The following is a 26,511-nucleotide window of genomic DNA, read 5'->3' as shown; positions in this document are numbered from 1 at the left end:
GATTTCGACAATTATATTATGCCATCATCAGGTTGCTCTGAAGTAACATTCATTCGTGAAGCAAAGAAGAAAATATAAAATTTTAAAATCTCACCACTTTGAGTTTAAAAAACAGTTATGATATACTCAACAGGTCATTCAACTCTTTTTTCGCCATTTCTTCGTGTCCAAGTCTGTGCTGGACAATGAAACTTTAATATTATTGTCGTCGAATATGTTTCTGAAGGATTACTCAGAAATGCCTCCAACTTTACGAATCCAATTCCAGAGACAAACGTTCCAAACTCTTATTCCAGGTGGATTGCTATAAAGACAACCACTAATTAGTGGCCCATTTTCTCGTGGAAATTTATTGGCCACTCTAACCCAAGGGACCTCTGACCCGTCCGTGGCGGCATTTCTAAAATCTCCAAGAGGTGGTGGCGTATTACTCCTTTCTGTTTCTTATTTACACGGAGCGAAAGTCGTTGACTCAGAAACACTGAAAATAGTTGTGATCCCTGCTTCATTTGCTCTTTTTCTTTTCGAACTGTTCTATAATTCCAGATGGAATTGTGTATTTCACGGAAAGTGTTTCAAGGGCACAAACAATGCTTGACCATCGGATAGTTAATCAACTTCATTGAAAAAATAGAGGACTTTATCTAAATAGGGTTTTATACACTAACCTAACAAAAGACGCACTGGTTTCGTTGCCAGGACTAAGTTTGACTTCACGAGATCACTTTGATGACGTTTGATTTTGACTCCGAAATGCAAAGCCTTATTCTTCGCCAATATCCATGTGAAAAATTTGGGAATAATGGATGGTTTTACAATGCGTTGCTATGGAAATATCGCTGTTTTATAAAATCTCCATTTTTCTCGAAATTGTGTTCTCGTTTTTCCATACCATTTCTTCTCCATCAATTTCTAAGTTGGTAATAACTCATAGCCTTCATTATTGCTTGAATCTTTTGCCTGTTATGTTAAACTTTCTACTGTCCTTTATTTCATAAGCATATTCTTGTAATGTTCGTTGTATAACCTCCATTTTTCTATGTCAGACATCTATTTCGGTGTCATCTGCGTATAATGCAAGCATGTTTCTTGGATTCTTCGTAAATCATGGATATAAATGCTATATGGGCCCTAGTACAGATCCCTGGGGTACTCCTGATTCCATATATCTCTTGCTTGAGTATTCCTAGTTTACTTTCACATAAGAGCGTCGATCTTCCCGAAAGTCCCCAATACTTTTCATAATTTCGTCGAATATCCTATCCTGCACATCTAATTTTTTTATATCGATCTCTCATGTCATACTCTGTCGAGTGCTCGGATTCCTGGTCTGGAATCAGCACTGCCATCTTTCTTAAATCTATCAATAACTTCTGTAATGAATTGCTGGACAGAAAATATTCCTATAAGTAAAGCACACCAAATAGTTTTAGGCTGTTAAGGTTTCTCATTGAGGGACCGTCCTCTAAGTCTAAAGTCAAAAAACTCCTGTCTCTTGAGGGGAAACAGCTGAGTGTGGTCACTGGTGGAAGGACTAGCCAATTGTTCAATAATAAATTGTTATTTTCAACTTAATTGTTTCTTGAAAACAAATTTGAAGTGATATACATTATGTGAGTAAGTTGTGAGGAAGAAGGAACGTATTTAAGCTTAATTATCATTCGGGCTTCTGTAAAGTCGATAATCAGCCTCAAAAATTGCCTCAAGAGCCAAGAACTGACGAATTTCGATTGTCATCTATTCATCCCCCCGTGAAAGCTTTCCGGCGAAGAAATTCCATACAAATAGTGGGCGAAAATCCCGCTCTTTCACAATCAAAACACAAACGCCGCGGCCGCGCGTGCGTCCGTAACGTCCTCCGCCGTCTCCAACGTTTGGCGGCGTGTTCGCCGAACAGCAGGAGGCTACCACGGGACGGCAAAAACACACCACCGCCAGTTGATATGCGGCACTTGGCGGCTGATAATCGAAAATTAAATCGCAATGCCAAGATACTATCGCGACGGTTTTGTTGGCGTGTTTCTCACGATGGCTGGACTACTTGTCTCATCGGCTGACTTCTTAGGTAGGATAAGGGAAGACGTTGGGATTTATTGGGCACTTTCTTATGTTTTCGTAGATCTCTAAATCACGCAGATTGAAAACTACCCTTGATTGTTTCGGTGAGTGCGATAGACAACACGTTATCAAGGTTGAGAACTCATTTGACCCATGCACGTTTCAGTCAGAAAGAATTGATAACTCGATTATATTGCCTTGAAGTAAACTCAGTTTTATGAAGGGTAAAGAAAAAGAGGGAAGAAGAATTTTTCTTGTGGAGAACACCAACACTTTGAAATGATTGGTTAATATTAGTTAGACTTTGGACGAAAAATTCATGGAAATAAGGTTATTTTAATTCCACCAGAGAAACAATTCATTACACTTTAGGGTGAAAGGCAACTTAAACAGTTGCAATGCTATATGTAACCTTCTATACAAGTGTTCACCTGCTTCTAGTATTTTTCACCTACTTTCAGTATTTTCATTCTATTGTTGAGCAGCTAAATCACATGTTTGCATATGATAAGTTTGATACCTCAAACTTATCATATTTAGCCTTACAATAAGAGAAAAACAGCATACAATTTTTGACAGTTGGAGTTTTTTTTATTGCGCGTGGCATCATCTGTTTTTGTTAATTTTCACTACATATTTCTTATTGCGTCGGAATCCGATTTTATTTTCCTTCACATACCTAGCTTCATTATTCAAAAGTGGACATACTAAAGATACATTTACTAGTTTTGTTTTGCTATTTCTGAATTTTGTTAGAATATATTCCCATCCCTTAAAGCACAACCCCACAGCAGTCTGTAGAGAGTACCTATACATTGAATCTTCGACATATCAGTACAATTTTCCAACAATAGGTTCAAGTCAAAAGAAATATTGTTTTCCTTACAATTTGTTCCGATTCTGCTTAGGTGAAAAGATTTGGCTATTAAAAGTTTTCTTAGCTTATTATTCATTATCGTTGTTGGTTTCATTTCGTATAAGTAAAACGACGCTTTGCATATCCCTTTAGTTTTTTTTTTAATTATTCGTTGAATATTGATTAAATTCCACATCCACAATCAACCGAACGTTATCAGTTTGAGTGGCACATAAAACCACCATTTTTTTTACTATCATGCAATGAGGGCACGTGATAATATGGCAATGAACGAAACGGAATGGGCGAAAGCGAAGATTTTTTGAATTTGGTCGTGAGATACAGCGAAATAGGAGAAAATGAAATAGCGTCTTTCTCGTTTGTCACAGGAATAAATTATTGTACTTCAAGTCAGGAATTTTGTTTCCATGCTTGTCTCGCTCTTCACGAATGTGTTCAGTTTATGACGGACAAGTAGGACAAGATTCCAGATTTTTCATGTTTTATTTCGATGCTTCATTCCATTCTGTCGCCTATCAAAGCAGATGAATATTCCTCAGGAAATTCGAGCAATAAGTAAACCTTCTTTTCGATGAACTTGAATTTTGAGGATTCGTAGGGCATTTCGAAAACTCATAGTTCAATGTTACCATCACTTTCGATATGAAATAGTTATTTCATCAACTAGGTTATTAATGAAAGCGATTAATGATTGAGATATTTTAATGTTCGAGATCATTAATCGCTCAATTAATAAACGAGTTGATTACAAGATATTTCCGTCTACCACATTTTGAATTGAATATGAATTCTTGATTGCAAAAATTTTCTATCGATACCTAGCCAAATTTGACACTTTATAAATTTTCCATGTTCATATCGGAATGTTGATATTTATGCGGCCGATCGAACAATTCTAGAAATCCATAGAGGGCATATTCTAGTTGTGACATTTTGAGTAAATCACATTGATATCGTTCCCTATAATATCTGTTGAAGAATGTGTGGAGCTGGTGGAAGCTGGTGTTGTAGTACATAGATATAGACTACTCTCTAACCATCATAATTTTTCTGCAACCTCCACAATTCATCTCTTCTCAATTCACTTCGAAAATGAATGCGACATACAAATAAAATAATTATTTGGAAAGCTGCTGAATACTTCTATGTTCGATTACCAATGACAATGATGCATTAATAGGAATTTAACCAATAAAAGGTTTCATTAACAGCTAATTTCGTGTACATTAAACAGTGCTATTATTAAGAGGTCGGCGGAAAATACATTTTCGAAAAAAATATCAATATATGTATTTCACCTTCCAATTTTTCATTCTGGAGATAAAATGTGTGAGATGGTGTATTTTCTGGCTGAAAGTTAAAAAGTTTTTCAAGTTTTCTCTTATAGTACCTACACTTCACAAGATCCAATTGAAATTTGGCATGATCATTACAAATGATAATTCACACCATACTAATTTCGAGAACAAATCTACAGGGTCATATTTTTGTATTCGTATTCGCATTCATTCTGTCACCTAGTCGACTGATAATTGATTTCGATAGCTTATAAATAGTGAAAGCTTTTACATATATTATTCAATTAGTTTGATATCCCTATTATCGCTTAAACTTTTTGTTGTCCCAAGAGAATTGAGAGAGTAGATAACACTTTTTTTTATTAGGAATTTTATATAAAAACTGACAAACTAATGCATGTAACATAAAGAGAACAGCTTCTCCTGACGTTCGAAGAGGACAGTAATTTTTCATTCCCTACAACCTAAACACTCCACTTTCCTTTCCACCTAATGGATTAACCTCCTCAGAAAGAATTCATTGACGATGCATGCCTAGGAGTATCACGCACAAATGCATTTAGTAATGCGGTCTATAAATCTCGATCAGAATGGCTCCCTGTGAAATCCGCCCTTCATTCATGGATATTACAATATTAAACGAATGAAATCAGGCTACCAGTATTACAGTCAATATTTATAACATATGTATTGAAGAGATTTATTGCGTTAAACAACCCGGGCTCAAACATTCATGGCGTGAGGGAAAATTTGTAATATTAGCAAGCAGGTGTGAATAAATAACAAAACTATGACAATATCCATTGATAATCATGTATGTTTGGGGTACGTTACACTCTGTATGTCAATAAATCAGTTTGTTATGAGTTATTTTTCTCTTTTCAGTTTGAACGCTATCGTAACTTGTTTTTGGTCACAAAATTGTATGAAGAAATGTTTTATATCCTTTTCTCTCATAGTCTCAAGAAATTATATATGCCTTTTCTTTTCATTTAGGTGAGAATTAGTGTACAATCCCGATGATCCATATAATATTCGAGCAGGAAATGAGCCATTTTTAGAAATACCTTATCCTTATTTCCAGCAATCTTTCACACATAAGTTTGCCATCGTCAAAGCTTCTAACGATAGGGTGCTTAGCCGATTTCCCTGCACACTATGCATGTCGAATACTCAATGGATTACCAAACAGAATGAAAAACATTGAAAATTCGCCTATATATGGGGTGAGAACACAAGATATCACCAACGTCTTCCAGTTTTCTCATTTTGACCATTATGTGTCCCTGGATATGCTATAAGACCTCCTTCCCCTTCTCATTTTTGTCCAAGGAGAGGCAAGAATAGCAATCCATAGGCTCCACCACCTTACCGTAAATGAGCCTGACAAATTCATTTTCATGCCCAATCGTCTTTCAGTCCAACTGGAGACAGACGAGGTGATAAGCATGGGAACTGATCAGATAATCACAAGAACCAGCACGGTTGGAACCTTCAGTTCTCTGATTCCAAGCAGAGACGAATGGCTCCGTCACAAGGAATTCTATCTACGCAAGGACCTTGCTGGTTTACTGATGGCTCAAGAACCAGTCAGGGATCTGAAGCCGGAATCTACAATCGTAGACCGCTGACTGAATTCAGTGCCAGTCTGGGAAAGTCGGCGACAGCATTTCTGGCAGAAATCTTCGCCATTGATCTTCGCGCCAGCCATTTGCTTAACATTGGTTGGGCGGGTAGGTCAATAAAAATCCTAACGGATAGTCAAGCTGCGATTAAATCTCTCGCAGCAGACAAATGCAACTCGGCACAGGTATTTGAATGCAGATGTAAACTCTCCAAGTTTAAACAGACTGCAACCGATTTGGGTACCTTGACACTCTGGCTTCAGAGGCAACGATGTATCGGATGCTCTAGCCAGAGAAGGCGCAACATCAGCGCTTATTGGCCCGGAACCTAGTATAGAAATTTCCAATTCCTCAATCAGGGAACGGAACAACAGCTGGATAAGGCGAAAGGTCCTGGAGTACTGGCGCAACCGTCCTGGACTGCGTCACTCGCACAGGGCTATTTCAGTGCCTCCCATTCCATACACCATTCGTTGGCTAGGATTTTCTAGAACAAATCTGAGATCTATCATGGCGGTTTAGAGGACATTGTAGACTCAGAGCCCATCTTAAAAAGCTTAGCATCGTCAATGACCTGCTCTGCAGACTCTGCTTAGAGGAGGACGAAACGATTGAGCATATCCTCTGCGACAGGGTTAGACATGGAGTATTTGGTTCTACGAAGATCATCCTAGAGGAACTCAAGAATCACTCCCCCTCCGTCATCATCTCTTATTTGGGCAGGAATGGACTGGAGGGAGAGATCTAGCTCAACGAGCTTGCCTGTGTGCTACAATAGACCGCTTGGTCGCAGTGGCAGGTCTGGTTTATCCGTCCAATACACCCAGCAATCAGTAATCAGTAAAATTACCATTATAAAAATACCAAAAATTCAAAGAACGGAACTCTTGAAACTGAGTTGGTTTTTATATGATGAATATCTCAACGTTTTGTAAAATTAAAGTGTTCTTCATATTTTCTCGTATAATTCGCCGTTTTTATCTGTGGAATTTGAAAAATTTGATACTTTAGCTGAATGCAACTCTGTTTAGAAGATCCATAAATGTGTAGTGCCAAAAATTTAGCTAGTTATTCTAAGGAAAATTTTGTTTCTCTAGGGGTGGCATTCTGGAAATTCAAAATGGGTATACCTTGTTATCAGAGCCGAATCGAAAAAAATTGTATAGGAAAAAGTGTTTCCTTTGACCTCAAGAATGGTCATTAGGTCCAAAAAGATACTCCATTTTGTGGACTTCTATTCAAAACTGAATAATGAGTGAGTTATCACCCTTGGAAGCAGTGAATTAAACACCAAATATCGGAATTTATATTTTGGGAGTGATGATAAGACAAAAATATATGGTAACATAAATATTGACACCTATTTAGTGCCCTATGTTATTACGTTAATATTTTTTTAATTTATGATTTTTTATAACGAATCATTGTACAATCACGCATATAATTTCTCGAGTGCCCTCTTTGATATTTCGCTCAATTCTTGATACTGAAGAACATCACCCTCCGAAACATCGGAATCGTGAAATTTCCATTCCAATTTTCTTTTCGTTTTCGTCACATAGCCCGGATCACTTAGTTCCCCTTCTTCACGCACAAATGTTGAATCAACCCAACCTTCGAAGGGTGAAAAATTGATTCGAACCAACGTTTAACGTCATACTCGGTCGTGTTACAGGAGAAATCTAGTGGGGCCAGGATATTATGTTCCCAATGTTCAATTTTCCACCTGTTTTTCGAGGGACCCCATTCTCGTTCCGTTTTATGGACGGATTATTATTTGTTTTATTATGGAAAATTTGAGTATTGCGTGTTTCCGGATCACACGAAGGAACGATTCTTGAATAAATCTGGCGAGAAGTTGGTCGGAAAGTGGGGAAACTTTCACGTGAATGCGTACCTTCCTTGGAACAGATGACGAGGGTATCCAATTCAAAGTTTCGAATGGAAATTGTGATTGACAAGACGGTAGACAAAGGTTTCCTGGGTCAAAATGGGCGTGATCCTCAAGTGCTACGAGGGAGTCGGTGAAAAATAGGTTATGTTAAATTATTGGACGTCTTGTAATACAACTTTGGAAATCTAAGATGAAATTTGGAATTCCTATGGATGTACACTTTTTGAGATATTTAAAAGGAGTTCCAATTAAGACCATCAAAACATACTTGGTTTGGTTTTTGGCGCATCTTCCATATCTTGATTTAACTTCACTCATTTGGTTACGATTGTTCATTTTCCTTATTCAATGATGAAGTTAACTATGCATATCTTATCTGGACTAGTATTATGAATGTTTTTTTGCATTACTGCCAAGATTAAATCAAGTGGAATTAGGTTAGGATAAAACCTAAGTTAGGTTAGGATATCGGTTAGGTTATGCTAGGTTAGGTTAGCTATTTTAAGATGTTAGCTTAAGTTGAGTCACATTAATTTCATGGATCAGATAGACTGGGTACTCGAATTGCTTCACTCATTGTAATGAAGTGACAGCCTATTTTCTAGTGATTAATTGTTGAAACCGGAGCGAATCTGGAGCTCAAGACTAGTAGAGACCAGAGCGACCAGACCTAACCTATTTTCACACAGATGAATCTTTTGGATCTCAGTAGAGTGTCATGTGCTTTGAATACCTGCGAACTTGTTTTTTTTCTTTTGGTGTAGCAGGGGGAAAATCTGCAAGTCAGACGAACCTACCTCTCCTGAGGGGGAACAAGTGTAGTTATTCTCACTCTCCTGAGCTCGGGACCCACTAAAAACCCTTAACTGCTTCTTGAATATTGGTTCCGGGCATTTGCCTATAAACCGTTCCTCTCTTACTCGGTTTTCTTCTCGCACACTATAGTGCTGGGATTTATGTGTTTATCCCCCATTGGATAACACTTTATTGGATTTTTCAATAGGTTTTCGTACTTATTTTAATCTCTTTTTAATTGATCTCTTGGTCACCTTCGGTAAATTCGCATTCTCCTTTTGTCTTCCTCTGGGTTGTAGTCCACTAGTCTCCTGAGTTCTTGATTCGGATGGTTTTTCTCTCTTTCGAATAATTTCTCGGCTTTTCTGTTCATGAATTCCGTTATGGTTTCCCATTTTAGGTCCCTATAAATCTGTCTATTCCTGAAAAACCAAAATGCATCTATTGCACATCGTAGCAGCTTTATATGGCACTTTACGCGAAACCCCAGAAACTGATCCATTAGTCAGTTGAGGCTTAGCAACGGCTTTAATAATCTTCACTTTTGTGGCTTCTTCTTCTTATCAGAGGGTAGAGTCTATTCATCGCTGCTTTCGTTTTGTCGATTGCTTGTTTGATATGACTTTTCCAGGTAAATCCTTTGTCAAGCGTTATTCCTAAATATTTGGCTTCATTTTTCCAATCGATTCTAGATTCGTTGTGGGTCTTCTCTTCTGAAGTATTATAGCTTGGCTCTTTTGTCCATTAAGCTTGATTCTCCACTTTAGGCACCAGTCATTTGTTTCGTCAATCGTTTCTTGTAGAACTCTATCTACTACTTCTGAGTTGCGGTGTCCTGCGAACTTGTGGAGCTTGCCTAGTGACACCAGGTAGCAAAGTTAACTGAAAATAAGTGTTAATTAACTTATTTTCACATGGCTGATTTTTATATATGTTTCAAGGAATATTATTTTGAAGTTATATTGTAAGTGACAGACAAATTCCATGGGCCAAAACTCTTGCTAGACGCTTTGGAGCTGCACAAAAAATAAATGAACGTTACTTATTTTCTTCTCGATCTTTTGATATTGGAATCCTAAACCTCTAATTTCCAGAAGAAGAATTGGATTAACCGAAATCCGAAATCACTTTGGTCTACATTATTTCGGATAATCGAGACAGTACTGTAGGTACTGCAATACAGTTTAAATTTAATTCGACAAAAATCAAGAGCTGAAAAGATTATTGTAAGATGAAACACGATATTGTCCTCAAAGTGGGTTAGCTATAGTGTTGAGTGAATTAATATACACCAGGTTTTTTTTTTGGAAAAAAGTTCCGACGAATGTCCATAAAAATGAATTAATTTCAGGACATCATAGGGATAGTCAACCTCTCATAGCTGTCTGTAACCTACTCCGAAAAAATAATTCTTCTTTTCCACAAGGACAAGAAGATTATAACGAACTGGAAATGAGATTTTTTCTGTCGGACGAAATTGCAGTCGGCTCGATGATGGTAGAAAGTAATAAAGTTTTTCCACCTTATCAACTCTGACGTTTCCTCACGGAGAAGGGTCCAAGTGGAAAAGCAGAATGAAATCATTAGAAGTAGATTAAATATTGAACATCTGTCGCTGATGGGGATTTTGGTCAGAGACAATTGAATTGTCGTTAGATTGCACGGCTCAAGACGTTTCAGATGATTAATTATGATCAATTCCTGATTTGGTAAACAGTCTGCAACAGTTCTTCCTGTTGTTCACAACTTTCTCTAATGGATTACACTGATATACAGAGTGTAAATGAATAGTTGAGTTGTTGGTTTTTCATATTGAATTCATTTTGAGCAGCCCCTGCTTTGAAATGTACCCCTGAAGATGCCACGTGAGAACCAATTTTTAATTTCTCAAATATAAAACAATAAGAAAAAAGAAATGTACGTATTTTTTTTTGTGTAGCAGTGGGCAAATCTGCAATTCAGACGAACCAGCCTCTCCTGAGGGGAAACAAGTGTGGGGATACTCACTCTCCTGAGCTCAAGACCCACTAAAAACCCTCAACTGCTTCTTGGATATTGGTTCCGCGCATTTGCCTATAAACTGTTCATCTCTTAGTCGGTTTTCTTCTCGCACACTATCGTGCTGGGATTTATGTGTTTATCCTTTATTGGATAACACTTTATTGGATTAATCAATAAGTTTTAGTTCTTATTTCAATATCGTTTTAATTGATCTCTTGGTCCCCTTCGGTAAATTTGCATTCTCCTTTTGTCTTCCTCTGGGTCGTAGTCCACTAGTCTTCTGAGTTCTTGATTCGGATGGTTTTTCGCTGTTTCGAATAATTTCTCTGCTTTTCTGTTCGTGAATGTTTTCCTATTCAAGGTCCCTATAAATCTGTCTATTCCCGAATAACCAAGGTGCATCTATTGCACATCGTAGCAGCTTTTTTCCACTGGCCTGAATTCTTTTGATATGGCTCTTTGCCGCGAAACCCCAGGCAACTGATCCATAAGTCAGTTGAGGCCTAGCAACGGCTTTGATTATCTTCAATTTTGTCTCTTTCGACATGTGGCTTCTTCTTCCTATCAGAGGGAAGAGTCTATTCATCGCTGCTTTCGTTCTGTCGATTGCTTGTTGGATATGACTTTTCCAAGTAAGTCCTTTGTCAAGCGTTATTCCTAAATATTTGGCTTCATTTTTCCAATCGATTTCTTCGCCGTCAACTTCTAGATTCGTCGTAGGTCGCAGTCTTCTCTTCATTTGTTGCGTCAATCGTTTCTTGTAGAACTCGTTCTATTACTTCTGGGTTGCGGTATCGAGTTGCTATGACTGTTTCGTCAGCATATAACGTAAGCATGGTTCTTGGATTCTTCGGAATATCGTGAATGTATATGTTGTACAGAAGTGGACCAAGTACTGATCCTTGGGGTACTCCAGCCTCTATATCTCTTGTTGTGGAGCATTTTCCTCCCATTTTCACGTAAAATCTTCTATTCTTGAGATAATTCCTGATCAACTTGCATATTTTGATCGAATATCCAGCACATCTCATCCTATATATTAATCCTTCATGCCATACTCTGTCGAATGCTCTGGCGACGTCAAGTGAAACAAAACCTGTAGCTTGTTTATTTCGGAATCCCCCTGTAATGTATTCTGTGAGCCTTAATAAAAAAGTACATATCCAGCACGTGTTTGAAGTATATTGTCTACTAGGAAAGTTTTATGTGCCGAATAGTGGAGTGGATTAGAACTGTGGTGTTCGATGGTAGCTGTGGGCGACGTGGATCTTAAAGTCGCAGCAGTCCTTAAAATCTACAATTTCTTATGTCTGTATACGTAGTATATGACAGCCTTCTAATGCAATCTCGTCTCACGAAAATTATTCTAAGGAATTTTTTTGAATATTCGTACTCATGCCGCCTCGCCGGAAAAGTCGCCACCATTAAGGAAAAACGCCGGTTTGCTCGTGATCCCCTCATATCCATCTAAGATGCTGTCAACTCAATTTAACGCTTATCCTAATGAAGCACCTACTCCAACATTTCCATTCCCTTCGTGTGCACTCCAAAAAATTAAAAAAGTATTTATTAATTTTCCGGTAGACGGTCACGTCAAGAAGTGGGTCCTCGGAGACCATGACTTCAAACAATCCGAACGCCATTATTGATATTAAATTCACGAGCGAGACGTGATATGATTTTCAGAAAACCAGATCCATTGAACGTCAACATTTCATAGATAACGGATCCAGGAAGCTCCAATATTTATTCGCTCACGGGAATCTCATCCAATATTTCAGCTGTCACTGTAACTAGCTTTAAAAAGGAGTTTATTTGTGGGTTTCAGCCTTCAAGTCGGGACGTTTGTCACAGAGAAAGCTGTTCGGCGTATAGCTTTCAGCATGGGGGCGTATCCATAATGACAATTTGATGGGTTATTCGATATTGAGTTATCCCTTGATGCTTTTATTTCCGGTAAATCCTACCTTTGAGTGCGTATAATGTACGAGAAAACAGAAAGATTCAAAGGGATAATCTGTAGATCGAAACGTTTTGTGCCCCCTTGTTCTTAAGGGAAGTTATCATTTCGACAAAATATTTGTAATTTTGAAATTTTCCAGGCGCAAACTTCTCTGGAGAAGATGAAAGAGAATAGTAATTCAAACTTTGGAAAAATTTTGAGGGTCTTTATCCACCGTTGAATCTCGTTAAGTTTTAAAGTTGGGGAGCCCAAAAGGTGAAATTCGGGATTTACTTGAGCGTGTCAGATTAATATAAGGGTAGATACCTTGGACCCTTTGGAGTACCTCTACCAAAAATTAAACCTGTATATAGGGGGAATTGTTTCGGACAGCCTGTCAGAATAGTAAAAAAAACGATCATTCTACATACTTGAGTGTCAGATTAAGATATAAGGTGAAAAGTATATATTCTCTTAATCTGACCATTTAAGCTTGACGAAAATGTGTGGGAGGGCTCCAAACTTGCAAAAAAATACGTCACGTGTACATTCTCGAGCACGGTGGCTTTTTTTTAAAGATTATTGGAGCCGTTGCTAGGCCTCAACTGACTTATGGATCAGTTGCCTGGGGTTTCGCGGCAAAAAGCCCCATCAAAATAATTCAGACCACTGAAAACAAGCTGCTACGATGTACAATAGATGCATCTTGGTTTGTTAGCAATAGACAGATTTATAGGGACCTAAAATGGGAAACCATAACGGAATTCATGAACAGAAAAGCAGAGAAATTATTCGAAACAGCGAAAAACCATCCGAATCAAGAACTCAGGAGACTAGTGGACTACAACACAGAGGAAGACAAAAGGAGAATGCGAATTTACCGAAGGAGACCAAGAGATCAAGTAAAAAGAAAATAAAATAAGAACAAAAACTTATTGAAAAATCCAATAAAGTGTTATCCAATGGAGGATAAACACATAAATCCCAGCACAATAGTGTGCGAGAAGAAAACCGACTGAAAGATGAACGGTTTATAGGCAAATGCCCGGAACCAATATTCAAGAAGCAGTTAAGGGTTGTTAGTGGGTCTCGAGCTCAGGAAAGTGAGAATCACCACACTTGTTCCCCCTCAGGAGAGGGTGGTTCGTCTGACTTGCAGATTTTCCCCCTGCTACACCTAAAAAAAGGTGGCTTTTTTTTTAATTTGAAGCTAATGTTTCAAGAATAACAGAAAAAATATAATATGACATTTTCAGGAAGCCGAAACAATAAAAATTGGCCATAAAGTTCATTAAAACATTTTTTTTCAATTTCCTCCTCTGCTGGGATTTTCAAATTGTTTTCGCATTCATTATAAAAGTTGTAGAGTATATCATTTTCTAAAAATTCTGTCTGAAGACATTTTTTATACGTTTGAACGTTTTCGAGATATATGGCGATGAATGTACATTAGATTGGGTTTCTACATTGACCTTTGCCTTTTGCATGTGTGGATAACCTCCTCGCACTTATCGCCTTTTAACTCAAAAAGGGTTAACATCAGGCAAAATTGCTTCAGACAAAAGTTGTTTAGAATTTCATTATCTACGAGTCATAATGAATGCAAAAACCAAGAGAGGTACAGGAAGGGAGATATTTAAAAAAAATGCCTTGTTATCATCTTTAAACTGTCAGATTAGGAAAACCCCCCCTGATTGTTGTCAATACGTCTACAACACAGAGATTAACCATTTGTATGAAAATCTGTTAATCTCGAGTATGTACAAGTAACGATTTTTTTTTGCATTTTCAAAGGACCGCTGTGACCTTGCGTCACGTTCCAATTGTCAGTCCCTTGAAAAGTAGCTTCCTTTGTATCCAATCAGCATATCCTTCAAAAATCTGACACGCTAAAAAATTTTTTTTTATCATTTTCAACTCTTCCATACGGCCAGCCCCACCACGCAAACTGTCAAATCGATATGAATTTATTATCAGAGACACGTAGGGCATATACAGTATCTTAATCTGACACCATCGAGAATGTACACCTGACGATTTTTTTTTACATCTTTGAGAATCTGCAGACGCTTTCCCCACCGCTGAAAGTGCATGGAACCGTTTTTTCTTTCTACCATCTAATCTTCAAAATCTACTAGGTCTCCACGATTCTCGCGTAAATTTTGTATAAGTATATTTTCCGTAACAAATACGTGTAAATCGATCCCACGGGATAATTTTGTGTGAATTTCGCAACCTGATAAACAGGGTGGTTGTGAAAAGGTTTAGGTGAGAATCCTCGTCCTGTCGTCCTTGAATGAGAAATATAGGTTTTGTATGAAATTATTGTATTGGAAATTTAACATTATGGACTGAGTTCTAACTATGCAGCCACCAAAATTAGTTGCCACTAGGGGCCATCAGTCAAAGCTTATTTGTGAATATATATGTTCATCGACATTTCTGTTCGGTTTTCTTCCATTCCCTTTACTTTTCGGACTGCCCCCGATTCACCTCATCTCGATGGAGCACTCTTACCCTTCTTTATACTGTCGTTCGAAAAGATGTTCCTTTAAGTGATGGACCTGGTCCCAGGAAGACCCCCCCACTAAGGAGGTCATTCTCCGCGCCCCAAAACGGAACCAAATTCGGTCCATTAAGTAGCTGAAAATTGACACCTGTCGTAAATCTACCTCCAGAAGGAAAACCTTGAGTGTTATCTTGTTAACCCCAAACAGTCCCAAATGGTCCAATTAGGGGAAGGTAACGGAGCGGTAAAGGGAACATTGAGGTTATGAATGAGGATGGAGGCGGAAAACGAAGAGCCAGACCAATATCTTATGATATTCGGACAAATAAACTGCGGCGTGCCTCTGCGGTGCGGATTTTATGAATATATACTGCGACTACGGTCTGTTTTTGGAGCCCTTGTTATTTTCCAGCCGAGTAGGGATATATGAAACAATCAAGGGTCGATTGGTTTATTATTATTGAAGTTGGAGAGAGAGATTTTTGCAGATTTGGGGTGTAGGTAGTGATGATAGCTAGTGATTAGTCTCTGCAATAGGGCTTCGGGACAAAACTTTATGGAGTTGTCTTTTTCTCGATCTGTTTCCTTTCAGATTCAGAAAATGGTATATATGGGTTTATCAGCTCCAGGAATGGGGAATTCTCCTCAATTTGGGTTATCTCAGCATATATGCAAGTTTGAACTGAATTATTACGAGTTTCATTCATGAATTTCTCAAATATGAGGTTTTAAAATTTAAATCGCTTCGTCTCTAGTTTACGATTTGGCAACAGCGCCTACTGAAAGAAGAAATGAACAATGGCTTGTTTATAAAATAACAGCTGTTGATTCACATCCATCATAAGGCGCGTACTCACTGGCGATCCTCAACAGCCACCTGCCATAAAAATCCCAGAAAATTTCACGACCTTCCTCGTTCGTCCCAGACTTGACAGTCGATGTTGCCAACTTGTGCAATTGAAACGAAACGCTTTAAATTTTAAATACCCATTTTTATTTTTCATAAATAGTTCTTGAAATAATTTTTATTTGGAAACGGTTGGAATGATTATTTCAAAGTGTGATATTTCATAAATTATACATCATTTTCGTCAGAAGGAGTATTTCCTATTATTGTTTGAAAGACGGCGTTGAAATAAAGAAATTGAATGAAAAGTGGAAAATGACGGAAGATTCGAATATTGAGCTGGAATATTCGGTTTATCTACATAAAGGATATTTTTCCAACTACCTACTGCTAGGTTCTAGCTCCCTCAGGATCGCATCAAAGTGATCCAATCATCGCCAACTATGAGGACGTACGTGACACTGTCAATATTAACCCGTATGTGTTGGACGGGACACGTTTCTGTAGTAACAGAACCCTTCCTAGATTAAATTCTAACATTGAACTCCCAGTAATTATACTATTTGTGTTGACATTAACGTCTTTCAAATAAGAATAATATTGCCTTTCTTTGAAAAGGCTGTTTTTCAAGGACAGAGCGACCAGATATCATGCAGCTTGTTGGTACTTTTAAGCAGATTTCTGAACTTTTGATCTTCTGACATTTTTTTAATTGATTTTGCAATGTTGTCTGCAATCAAAAACTCAGAAGGAAGTTTGAGTGAAAAACCTAAATAGTATTTCATAATAAGAAACTACTCGATTGCGGTCATAAAGAAATAACGAATAATTTCAAATTTTTAATTTCCCTGTAACTATTCATATACAAGGTTATTCTTTGACTAGTGAAAATATTTTGACAGTGGATTTTTGAGGTCAAAAGAAACACTTGTTTCCTCTACCATTTTTTCCGAATTGTCTCGGTTTGAAAGATACAGGTTGATGAAAAACCAAAAAAAAAATTTATTTTTCATTCCATCTCACAAATCGTTTCATCGAATGAAATGAATTTCGAAATATAGTTTTTCATTCATTTGATGAATCTTTTCCGATTACAAGATATCACCCACGTTTTCCAGTTTTCTCACTATGACCACTACGTTCATAAAAATACCAAGAATTCAAGGAACTCAACACTTGAAACTAAGTTGGTCGCTAACTAATGAATATTTGAACGTTTTGTAAAATGGAAGTATTCTTAATATTCTCTCGTTTAATGTGCCGTTTTCGAGTAATTTGATGTTCAAAAATAAAATATATCTATGATATTCGGCAAATTGGATACTTTGGCTGCATGAAACTCTGTTTAAAATATCCACAGATGTGTAGTGCCATGAATTTAGCTTGTTATTTTGAAGGGAATTTTCTTTGTGCAGCTCAAACTAAGAATGGCTATATCTTTTCAACAGGGCCGAATCGGAAAAAATGGTATGAAAAAAAATTGTTTCTTTTGACCTCAAGAATCTACTATTAAAATAGTTGTACGAGGCAAAGACTCACTCTGTATTATGAAGTCAATCTTCGTTCACTTCACTATATTGCTTTTCTATTAATTGTCGTCCTCACATAATTTTTCTCGAACGAAATTTGATGTGTGCATTTATGGTAAGAATATTCAACTCATTGAAATTTACTAACAGAGAAAGCGAATGAATTCGAAAATGTGGTTTGAGGGAGGATTCGAATTATTCTCTCCACTATGGAAATCTCGCTCTTATGTGTAAATAGGTTTCAAGGGTAGAAGTGAATGATGGCACTCTACAAATGAGTTCTTCATCGGTCACCACTTTATGACTTGAATAAATGGGGAAAGACAAGATCATCAGTCTGCGCTTTCAGTAAAACCACTGCGATGTATTTATATCTACATGCTGATGTAGAGCAGTTAGAAAAACTAAATCTTTGGAAGATGCAAATAGGATTTTGCTGAACTAATGAAAAATTGACCGAATCAAGTACTTTCACATAAAAGGCGCAAAATTAAATGGTCATCATTGTGATGATTCTCGAAAAGTTTTTGGGAGTCATAACAAAGACGAATAATAAGAATAATACTTGAGGTTCTACTTCATTTATAATTGTATAGTTTTAGTTGAAACTATTTTGCATGCCCAATTGCACACCATCTGGTTATGAATTGCAAACTTTAGTGAGTTTAGAACAAATTTTAAATTCTGGAAGCCGTTCTTTCGATTCCAAAATCAATGATAGGTGGAGAATTGTATATCAACATAATGACGCCAAGTTTGAGAACAATACTTTGAAAATTCCTAGCTGCATCGTACCCACAATAATGTAACGCAAAATAGTTATTTTCCTATCAAGTGCGGAAAGTGATACTTGCCCGCACGAAACTGCCGTTGCCCGAACGATGCGAAGCAGAGTTCGGGTAAGCAGTTGAGTGCGGGCAAGACACTTTACGCAAGAGTTAGGAACAATATTTTTTCTACAAGCGCTTGAAATATATGAATGTATCCATTTCACGAAACATATCATATCTCATTTGATTAATTCATATATAATGACAGACGTAATTCTGCATGTAATTACTAGGAGTTTCTCATCGTTGACGTTCTGTGCATAAAAACATGATAGAATTTAATTTACTCTATAATATTTGCGTGCGGGAAAAACCCCTGCTAATCCATTCCCGCACGCAAATGCGTGCGGGAAAGAAATAGCAGGCATTTTTCCCGCACCCTTTGGGAAAGTGACTCTTTGCAACTTGGAATGCGTGCGGGAAAAAAGTTGAACGCGCACGCTTGTAGAAAAAATTCTTAACCGATTCTTAATTCTCGTCCGCTGAAACAGATTTCATTGTTTTTTTAGTTCTCGACTTCAAAGGAGATCAAAAACAAGCGCCTTTACAAGTTCCTTAAAAAAATAGGTTGGTTTGAATGATTCTGAATTAATTTTATGAGGAATTGTGAAACGAATATTGATTTAGTTGAAAACCTAATTGATTTTTCGCTTCTCAATGAAGTTTTCTATTGATATTTCTTATGTTCCTCGGCAGTTTGCTCAAATATGTATCTTATTTCCCAAGATTGCCATCGTAGAGAATAACACAACCATCCTTTTCGAAAAGATCCTCCACAATTGTGCGCCACCCCTTCACAATTTATATTTACATAGTCTGCGAGGTCTTCTGTATAATCCAACCAAAGGCCCCACAGGACCATGCCCGCCATTCAATTTAAGCCTCAATTTAAACTGGATAACGGCGAATCAAAAGCAATTCCGATGCAGAATGCACAATATTGCATATCAGACGAAAGGTTCTATTCCATCATCACCCCCGCAACTTTACCCGGCTCTTTCTCAGATAAATATGTTGCTCATTCTCTGGGGAACACATAAAAGTGATCCAATCATCTTCCAGATCGTCAGCCACCAGGATGTACGTGCTGCCGTCAATATTAGCCCCTGTGCGGCTCGTTCAGGTTTAGCTGGTCGCTAAACCGAATTCCAGAATGTTCGCTTCTTTCTGCAGCCAGCGTCACGTACGAATCCTATCAACCTATGCATTAAAACATGACACAAATACGTCCCGATAATAGCAACATTTTTGGAAATTCCATCACGTCTTTTATCACATCTGGTAGTTTTATCTGCCTTGTTTTCCTTTAACGTTGCTGATGACCTAGTCCTACGCTCGAGATCAATCAAATTCTGGATATGTGAATGGATTTTAGTTCAACCGGTCGAGGAAAAATTTCGAATAAAAGGAGGCAGAAGGAATAGTCCCATAGGGATTCATGTTTTTAACAACGCCAGAGATATAATTTTACCGACAATGGTCTCAAATGATTAGGTTGAACTCACTGATGAATAATTCTGATCGAAATAGAGGTCAGTTGTAGCCTAGTGGAACACGCGAAAGCTTTGGTTGTTTTCTGTCTCAACGACATGCTAAATTTCACTTTTTCAAGTCGGTGCTGTGTCCAGGAATTCCAGGATAAATGTTTTGCATCATACCTCACTATATTTCATTTCTTGAACCTCCAGATTCATATTGGTTCTCAGTATTTTCTTCAGAATGGATTTTGCTTGGATTTTTTACCCGTTGAACTTGATCGTTTCTTGATCTTCGTTCTACGACTTCTGACTTCAATAATCGAGTTCCATCCAAACTGCTCAAAAATTGTGGTTATTCGAGAGAACAGTGCACTCAAATCAAATTTTCAGTATTGCTGTGCATGCGATGCGGAGAGGCGTATGTTTTTGTATCACACAAACACAATATATGGTCATCATGATACCCTATAACTTAATTATCACACGTGTGTGTGATAGTGGGCTATTTCAACTCATTAGGTGTTGTGTTAATTGTGGATTAATGGTCAAGAGTTCCACATGCGTTTAGAATCCGTCCAACTCAAACGAAGATTCAACTCAAAAGAAGTTTTTAAACGTCTAAGGGTTACGCAAAGTGTTGCTAGTAGAGCGTGGAATCGCTAAAGTACTAGCTGAAGTGCTGCATATACCCATGAGGATCGAAGAGAGTGAGCTACAACCGTCGCACAAGATAGGCTAATACGGTTAATTGCATGACAAAATCCCCCCTTCATAGCATATCGAATTGATAGCTCATTCCGGCCAGCTACCAGTGGAATAGTTTCTGGTCAAACAATCTGAAATGAGGTCCATATCTTCAATTCAAGGACAAAGAGATCCGCCAGGAAATACGCAAATACGATTCTTATGAGTCTCATGGTCGAATGTTGGTTTGGCAATCAACAGTACGGTGAGCAAATCTTTTCGGATATAGCTCAGTGTAAGTGGTGAAGAATTTGTTTCAAGGGACGAAGAGATCATATAATCCTCATAAACTCAACCATGACGGTGTTCAGGAACTTATTTCGTTCCATTTGGTGCTGCCATCGGTGACACTTTTGTGTAAATCGACAATAATGCCCGTGTACACAGGGACGCAGAGAAATGCATAGATTTCAGTATTGCCCCTCCAGCCAACATTGTGTTGAACATGTTAGGTCTGCACTGTCAATTACACTGCTATCCTGACCCACCTCAGACATTTTAACAGTCCGTCAATGCTTTGGCAGACATTTTGAATAATCTTCCCTGGAATTTCATTGAAAACTTCATTGATACAATGCCGAATAGAGTGGCAGCACTACGAGGAACATAAGAAGGCTGTAACCGATATTTAATTCTGATTTCCAGGTGTTTTGTAACACAATCAACATTTTAAAGGCCTTCAGAATTCACTAGGTAGAATCTTCGTTTCGTTCATTTTTCTATTAATAATAATAATAATAGTATTTAAAAAATATTTAAATAATAATTTATTGATCCCCTCTGACAAGTTCATATTTGTATGGGACAAGTCAAACAAAAATGAGAAAATAGACAATAAAAATCAACAATTTGTCAATACATCGCATAGATAATCATCTACTGAGTAATAACATTTTTTTAACAATAATGTTTTAACAGCTTGCTTGAAAGAATTACAATTCAGAGAGTGAATGACACGCGGCAAATGGTTGTACAGTTTGATACACTGATACATAGGAGACTTCTCAAACTTGGTAGTTTTGTGTTTGGGGATGTTTTATTATGTTATCGCTCTGAAGCAGTCCTGCTAAATTTTGGAATTTTAAATGAAAGACCGATGGACGTGTGACTCAGATTGTTAAGTGATTGGGTTTTTACTCCACAATACCCGTAACAACTCAAATTGGTGACAGTGATGGCCTTAATAGTTCACGACGTCTTCTGACAATGACACGTTAGAAAAGCGCGCAAGCGCGACTCACTGCGCCTTGTTAGCTGAGTTCGCTTCGCTTTGACGAGTAGTTAGACGAGTACAAGTGATCCTCTGATACTCAACTTGTTTTACGCTACCCCTGCGCAAGACAGGTGTCACGGATGTGATGACTCTCCAAGTTTGCACCGCGGCGTTCATATCTTCAGGACAAGTGTCGCACTAACTTCGATAGAACTCCTCCGATTTTATGATATGCGCGTCCTAACGAACGGAGAGTTAATAGCTGTATTCGGGTTCGACTTTCGGACAGTCCGAGAATGGTTCTAGAACTGCGCAGAGGATTCGATACTAGGGCGCAACAGTTTTGCGCAGTTCTTGAGCAATTCTCGGACCGTCCGAAATTCGAACCCGAATACAGCTCATGTAATTGCTTCGGCAGTTGTAGAGTCTATGAGGTAGGACCTGGCGGAGTCATTCTTCAAGATATAATAAAGGCTTATGATAAAAAACTGAGGGATGAACTTGAATAATAGAAGTTCACTAACTTCCCTGATCTCCTTGAATCTGGAGTCTGCATTACATTTCTTTCGTTGTGACCAATGCATAACGATCAGCCTCAAATCACGTACGAATTCGTCTACCTTAGGCATTAAAACATAAAACAAACACGCTCTGATAATATCCCCATTTTTCGAAAGTCTATAACGCTTCGGATCACGTTCCAACATTTTATCCGCACTGTATTTCATTAGTAATTTCGGTGACGTGCCTTTGTTCGTATAACAGGTCTGTCAAAATCGGACGGCATACTGGCGATGTAATATTTATGGAACTGTGTTTGGTTGGACGTGAGGGGACCCTAAAAACAGATATCAATATATAATTGGCGGATTTCGCCTTCAGGTTGTTATTTGCTCTCCCGTCCTTGTTCGAGAATCCTGTTATGGTTATTTGATCTGCATTATTCGACCTGGATGAGTTCAGTCATTTCAGGGATTTGCTGATGGATCTGTTGATGAGTTTCAGGTGAAGCATTCGAAGTTTGATCTCTCCGTTGCAACTCCACTTCATCTCGTAATTGAAGTTTTTGTTTGTGTCCGAACCTGGGTATGATTCGATTGGTTGGCAGGGTACAATTGACAGGAATCAATCCAGTACCGCTAAGGACAAGTTATAAAAATATACAGGGTGTATTTGAAGGTTCTTACAGAAGTAAGAACTGGTCAAAATGAAGTGTTTCACCAAAAATCACCTATACAAAATATTCAAAATGACAAAGTTGAAAAAAAATTGAGAATGATTACTGAAATAGATCCTAATACGATCCCAGACCGTTTGTTAGCTGAATTATCGCAAAGCAGTGGGAGAAAACTTATCTCCTGATTCGACCATGTGGTTTCGTTTAAAAGCTCGTTCGATATTTACGTGGTAATGAAAATGAAAACTTAAGATTGCCGAATTTTTCTCAATATCTTTTAGTAACCTACACATGAAATGGCTCATTTGGATACCAACTGATAAAAGAGACTTTGGACACAAGTGTAAAAAATAGAATAATACTTCGAAATCTCACGAATGAAATTCATCAAAATTATTCACGAATTTTTTCACGATGGTCATTCCAACAATCGTCATAAAAATGGGATGAAATGGGAAAACATCATACCACTTTTTCAACATAACTAACATAAGCACTTTCAAGGAACTGCCTCGATTATCTATATTTTTTTTCACCCTAAATTGCACGATACAACGATTATGATTCTCAGTGACTTGATGCATCTAATCCGATGAACTTGGTACTGAACCATTCATTGTTCAGCCATATGTTTATGTTTTGTTTCGTTAGTGCGATGCCGGAGTCACCTTCCACAATCCCGAACTTGAAATTCAATAAAATTTTGCCGAACTTCTAGGGGTTGCATCTCAGCCATCTTAGATATTTCATATAGACAATTTTTGGTTTAACGACTTATTATGATGAGTACTTCTACCTTCTTTAAAAAAAAAGTCTTTCCTTTGAAAACACCCTGTATTGTCTTGATTCTCCCAAGTTCCAAGGTGGTATCTCTCAGAAATTTTTCAACAGGCTTGTGAGAGTGTGGAGAACAAATTGTCTAGAACAGGATCTTTGTGGCGGAATCGACTATAGTTTGCTAAAATTATTTCTTCGTCGACCTAAACAAAAATGATATTTCACGTAGTATTTTCTGAAGAAGCAGTAGACTATTTTTGAAGGCCAGTACCTTTCAACCGCATACACTTTTTGTCCGCAAACTCTTTTCTTCTGGATATTCCCGACTAAGGTAGCAAAACTATATAGAATTTTAGGAATGCAGAATTTGATTAAACGAAAGATTTTTAAGGTTGGGGGAGTCCGGTAGACTTGCTCAGGTAAGAGACTTGAACCACCTCAAATATTTCAATTCAAATTTCGCGCTACTGGTATCGTGAATAGCTTGCGACAAACTCATAACAAGGCACAACTAGTGGCGGCTCCATTTTGACCGCCATCAGAACAGTTCGGGAGTGAGAGGGTTGAACATGATTTTGTTGTTAGGGAGTAAGAAATTGAATAATTTTTGTTTGTTACACTGTCTGAAAAGTTTGATAGGTGCGTGGTGTTATTTAGTTTTATTGATTGATTAATATTGTTTTACAAACGATGAGCATTTTGATAATAGTTGTAAAAGTTCCAAGAAAACATCTGTTGAATGGACTAAAAGGGAGTGCGGGAGACTTGACCCATGCTATGTGCGGGAGACATAATCAGTGGTCGAAGTTTCCCGCACTGAGTTAAGATAATAGTTTTCTTCAAAAAAAGGAAATTGAATAATAGAAATGAATATAAAAAATATACAAAGGTTCAAAAAAGTAGGCAAATAAGTGAGAGCGACTCTGAAATAAAACATATGTATTTCATACGATACATCTGATGATGAAAACCCTGAAATGGACAATCGTTGGTCATTTGAAATTGTTTTCTTTCAATGTTTTTCCTGATAAATAAACTTATGGTCAAGTTTCTATCGCCCCCTGTTCAACTCTTCCATGGGTTAGGGAGACATAAGCCAATTTTCAGTTCCTAAAAAAGAGTTGCTGTACTCAAAATGTTCATCTAACCATCACTCTACTATTATCTAACATTTTACCTATTTGGGCATGATATATTCACACAAAAAAATGAGTTGCTACAATTTACAGATACAACTCAAGTGGCTTCAGAGTGGAAAGGGGATCAACACTCCTATACGAACATACTATACGAACCCCATCGAATAAATCTATTATAATTTTTTCTTCCTCACTTTTAAGCAGGCTTATTAGAACGGAGGGGAAAAAAGCTGCAGATATGAATTATTTTAAGCCTACGTTGCCTCTTCTGAGGAAGTGTTTTTGAGGCCACAACAGTTTACTCCTCGCTCTCTTCATCTTGGAAAACCCTGAATCAGGAATAAACTGAATTTAGTCGCTCCGCTGAATACGAAGAATGGACGTTATTTTCGAACTGAATTACAGCAGTTTTCAATCTGGTATTTCACGATTGATGAAAGGAACTTAATCCAGAAAGTTTCGGAATGAGAGAAAAACCGTCAGTCGTTAATTCATCTGATTCCGAGAAATATTGAGCTTCCAATTATGGCTTCGTTTCTTTTCATATCATTCCGAGCTTATAGGTGAGGAGAAGAGAACGAGATAATTGATTCGAAGCACCTGCTCATAACTGATTGGAGAGTCTAATTAAATAGGGTCTTTCTTGAGCGCACCGAAAACACTGATCGATAAAGAACGGTGTGCTGTGTACTCCAGCTCCAGACGAAAAATTATGTGAATTTGAAGTGGAAGCCTGTAATCAGCAAGGTAGAAGTAAATTTTAAAAGCTCAGATTCGCAGAAAAATCTCTTCAACTATAAGGACGCATGGAAACTCTTCTTATTATGAAATCCTGGAAAAGGAATTTCTGATTGCAGAATATTCTCTTTAGGATGAAATAGGTATAAAGAATTCTTACAAATTCACTCAAACATTCTGAATACGAACAGAACAATTTCCAGAATCCATCAGCCGTTTGTAAGTGATCTCCGAATATATGGAACTTGATCGAAAATTTCACACCTCTGCATTGAAACAAATCACATACATTTTTTCCTGACTCGCTGAAATAGCAAGCACCAAATGTTTTTTCGTCGACCTAAACAAAAAATAACATTTTACGTTCTAATTACCGAACGAAAAGTCGACATTATTGAAGGCAAGTACTTTTCGTCCACATGCACTTTTCGTCCGCAATCCTTTTCGTCCGGCTGTTCGTCATAAAGGGACTAGATAGAGGGGCGATTGAATTATGAATACATAATTTGATGGAAACATAAGGGCCTGTGACTATAACTGTCATTCGCTGTTGTCAAATTAATTCTTTACCAAATCTGCTAGATTTTACAAGTGAATTAGGAACGTGATTTGAATGTTAGTGTTCATTATAATCAAGAATGTATAGTGATAGCGATATGTATATCAGTGACACTACTCCAGAGCTGAGGGAATTTGAAAATAGGTCGACCTAGATGAGGTCATCACATGAATAGACAGTTTTTCGTACTTAAATAACAATAACTATATTTTCGAATTGGAACTTTTGTCATTACCATAATTAGTATTATTCGATTCTTTTCAGTACATACAAATACAATACAACATTCTTTGTGTATCTTCTTTTGTGTGACAAGAGACGATTTTTAAAATTTCCATCCCCTCAAAAAAATTTTGAATATAAAATACGAATATTTAAATATGAAAATGTAGCAAAAAACCTCCCTTTTCTGCCAACTTAACTATTTCGCGAGTGACATTTCTTGATTGCAACAAATCTTGAAATATCTAGATAGGGGCAA

At 37.5% G+C, this 26,511-nt stretch overlaps 1 protein-coding gene across 2 annotated transcripts in view; it reads left to right on the top strand.

Annotated features, from left to right (window-relative positions):
• The first annotated feature begins 242 nt into the window (after positions 1 to 242).
• The window catches only part of LOC123315541 (neurotrimin-like), a 117,898-nt gene continuing 91,629 nt past the window's right edge, over positions 243 to 26,511 (top strand). For both annotated transcript variants that reach the window (XM_044901273.1, XR_006537967.1), the window contains exon 1: positions 243 to 2,065. In XM_044901273.1, the coding sequence (XP_044757208.1) occupies positions 1,984 to 2,065 (82 nt within the window). In that variant the 5' untranslated portion in view covers positions 243 to 1,983. The remainder of the gene's footprint in view (positions 2,066 to 26,511) is intronic.

Source organism: Coccinella septempunctata, chromosome 6 (genome assembly GCF_907165205.1).
Source record: "Coccinella septempunctata chromosome 6, icCocSept1.1, whole genome shotgun sequence".
Taxonomy (NCBI): domain Eukaryota; kingdom Metazoa; phylum Arthropoda; class Insecta; order Coleoptera; family Coccinellidae; genus Coccinella; species Coccinella septempunctata.
The sequence above is the reverse complement of the archived record's forward strand: the minus strand, read 5'-3'. Positions and strand labels throughout refer to the sequence as shown.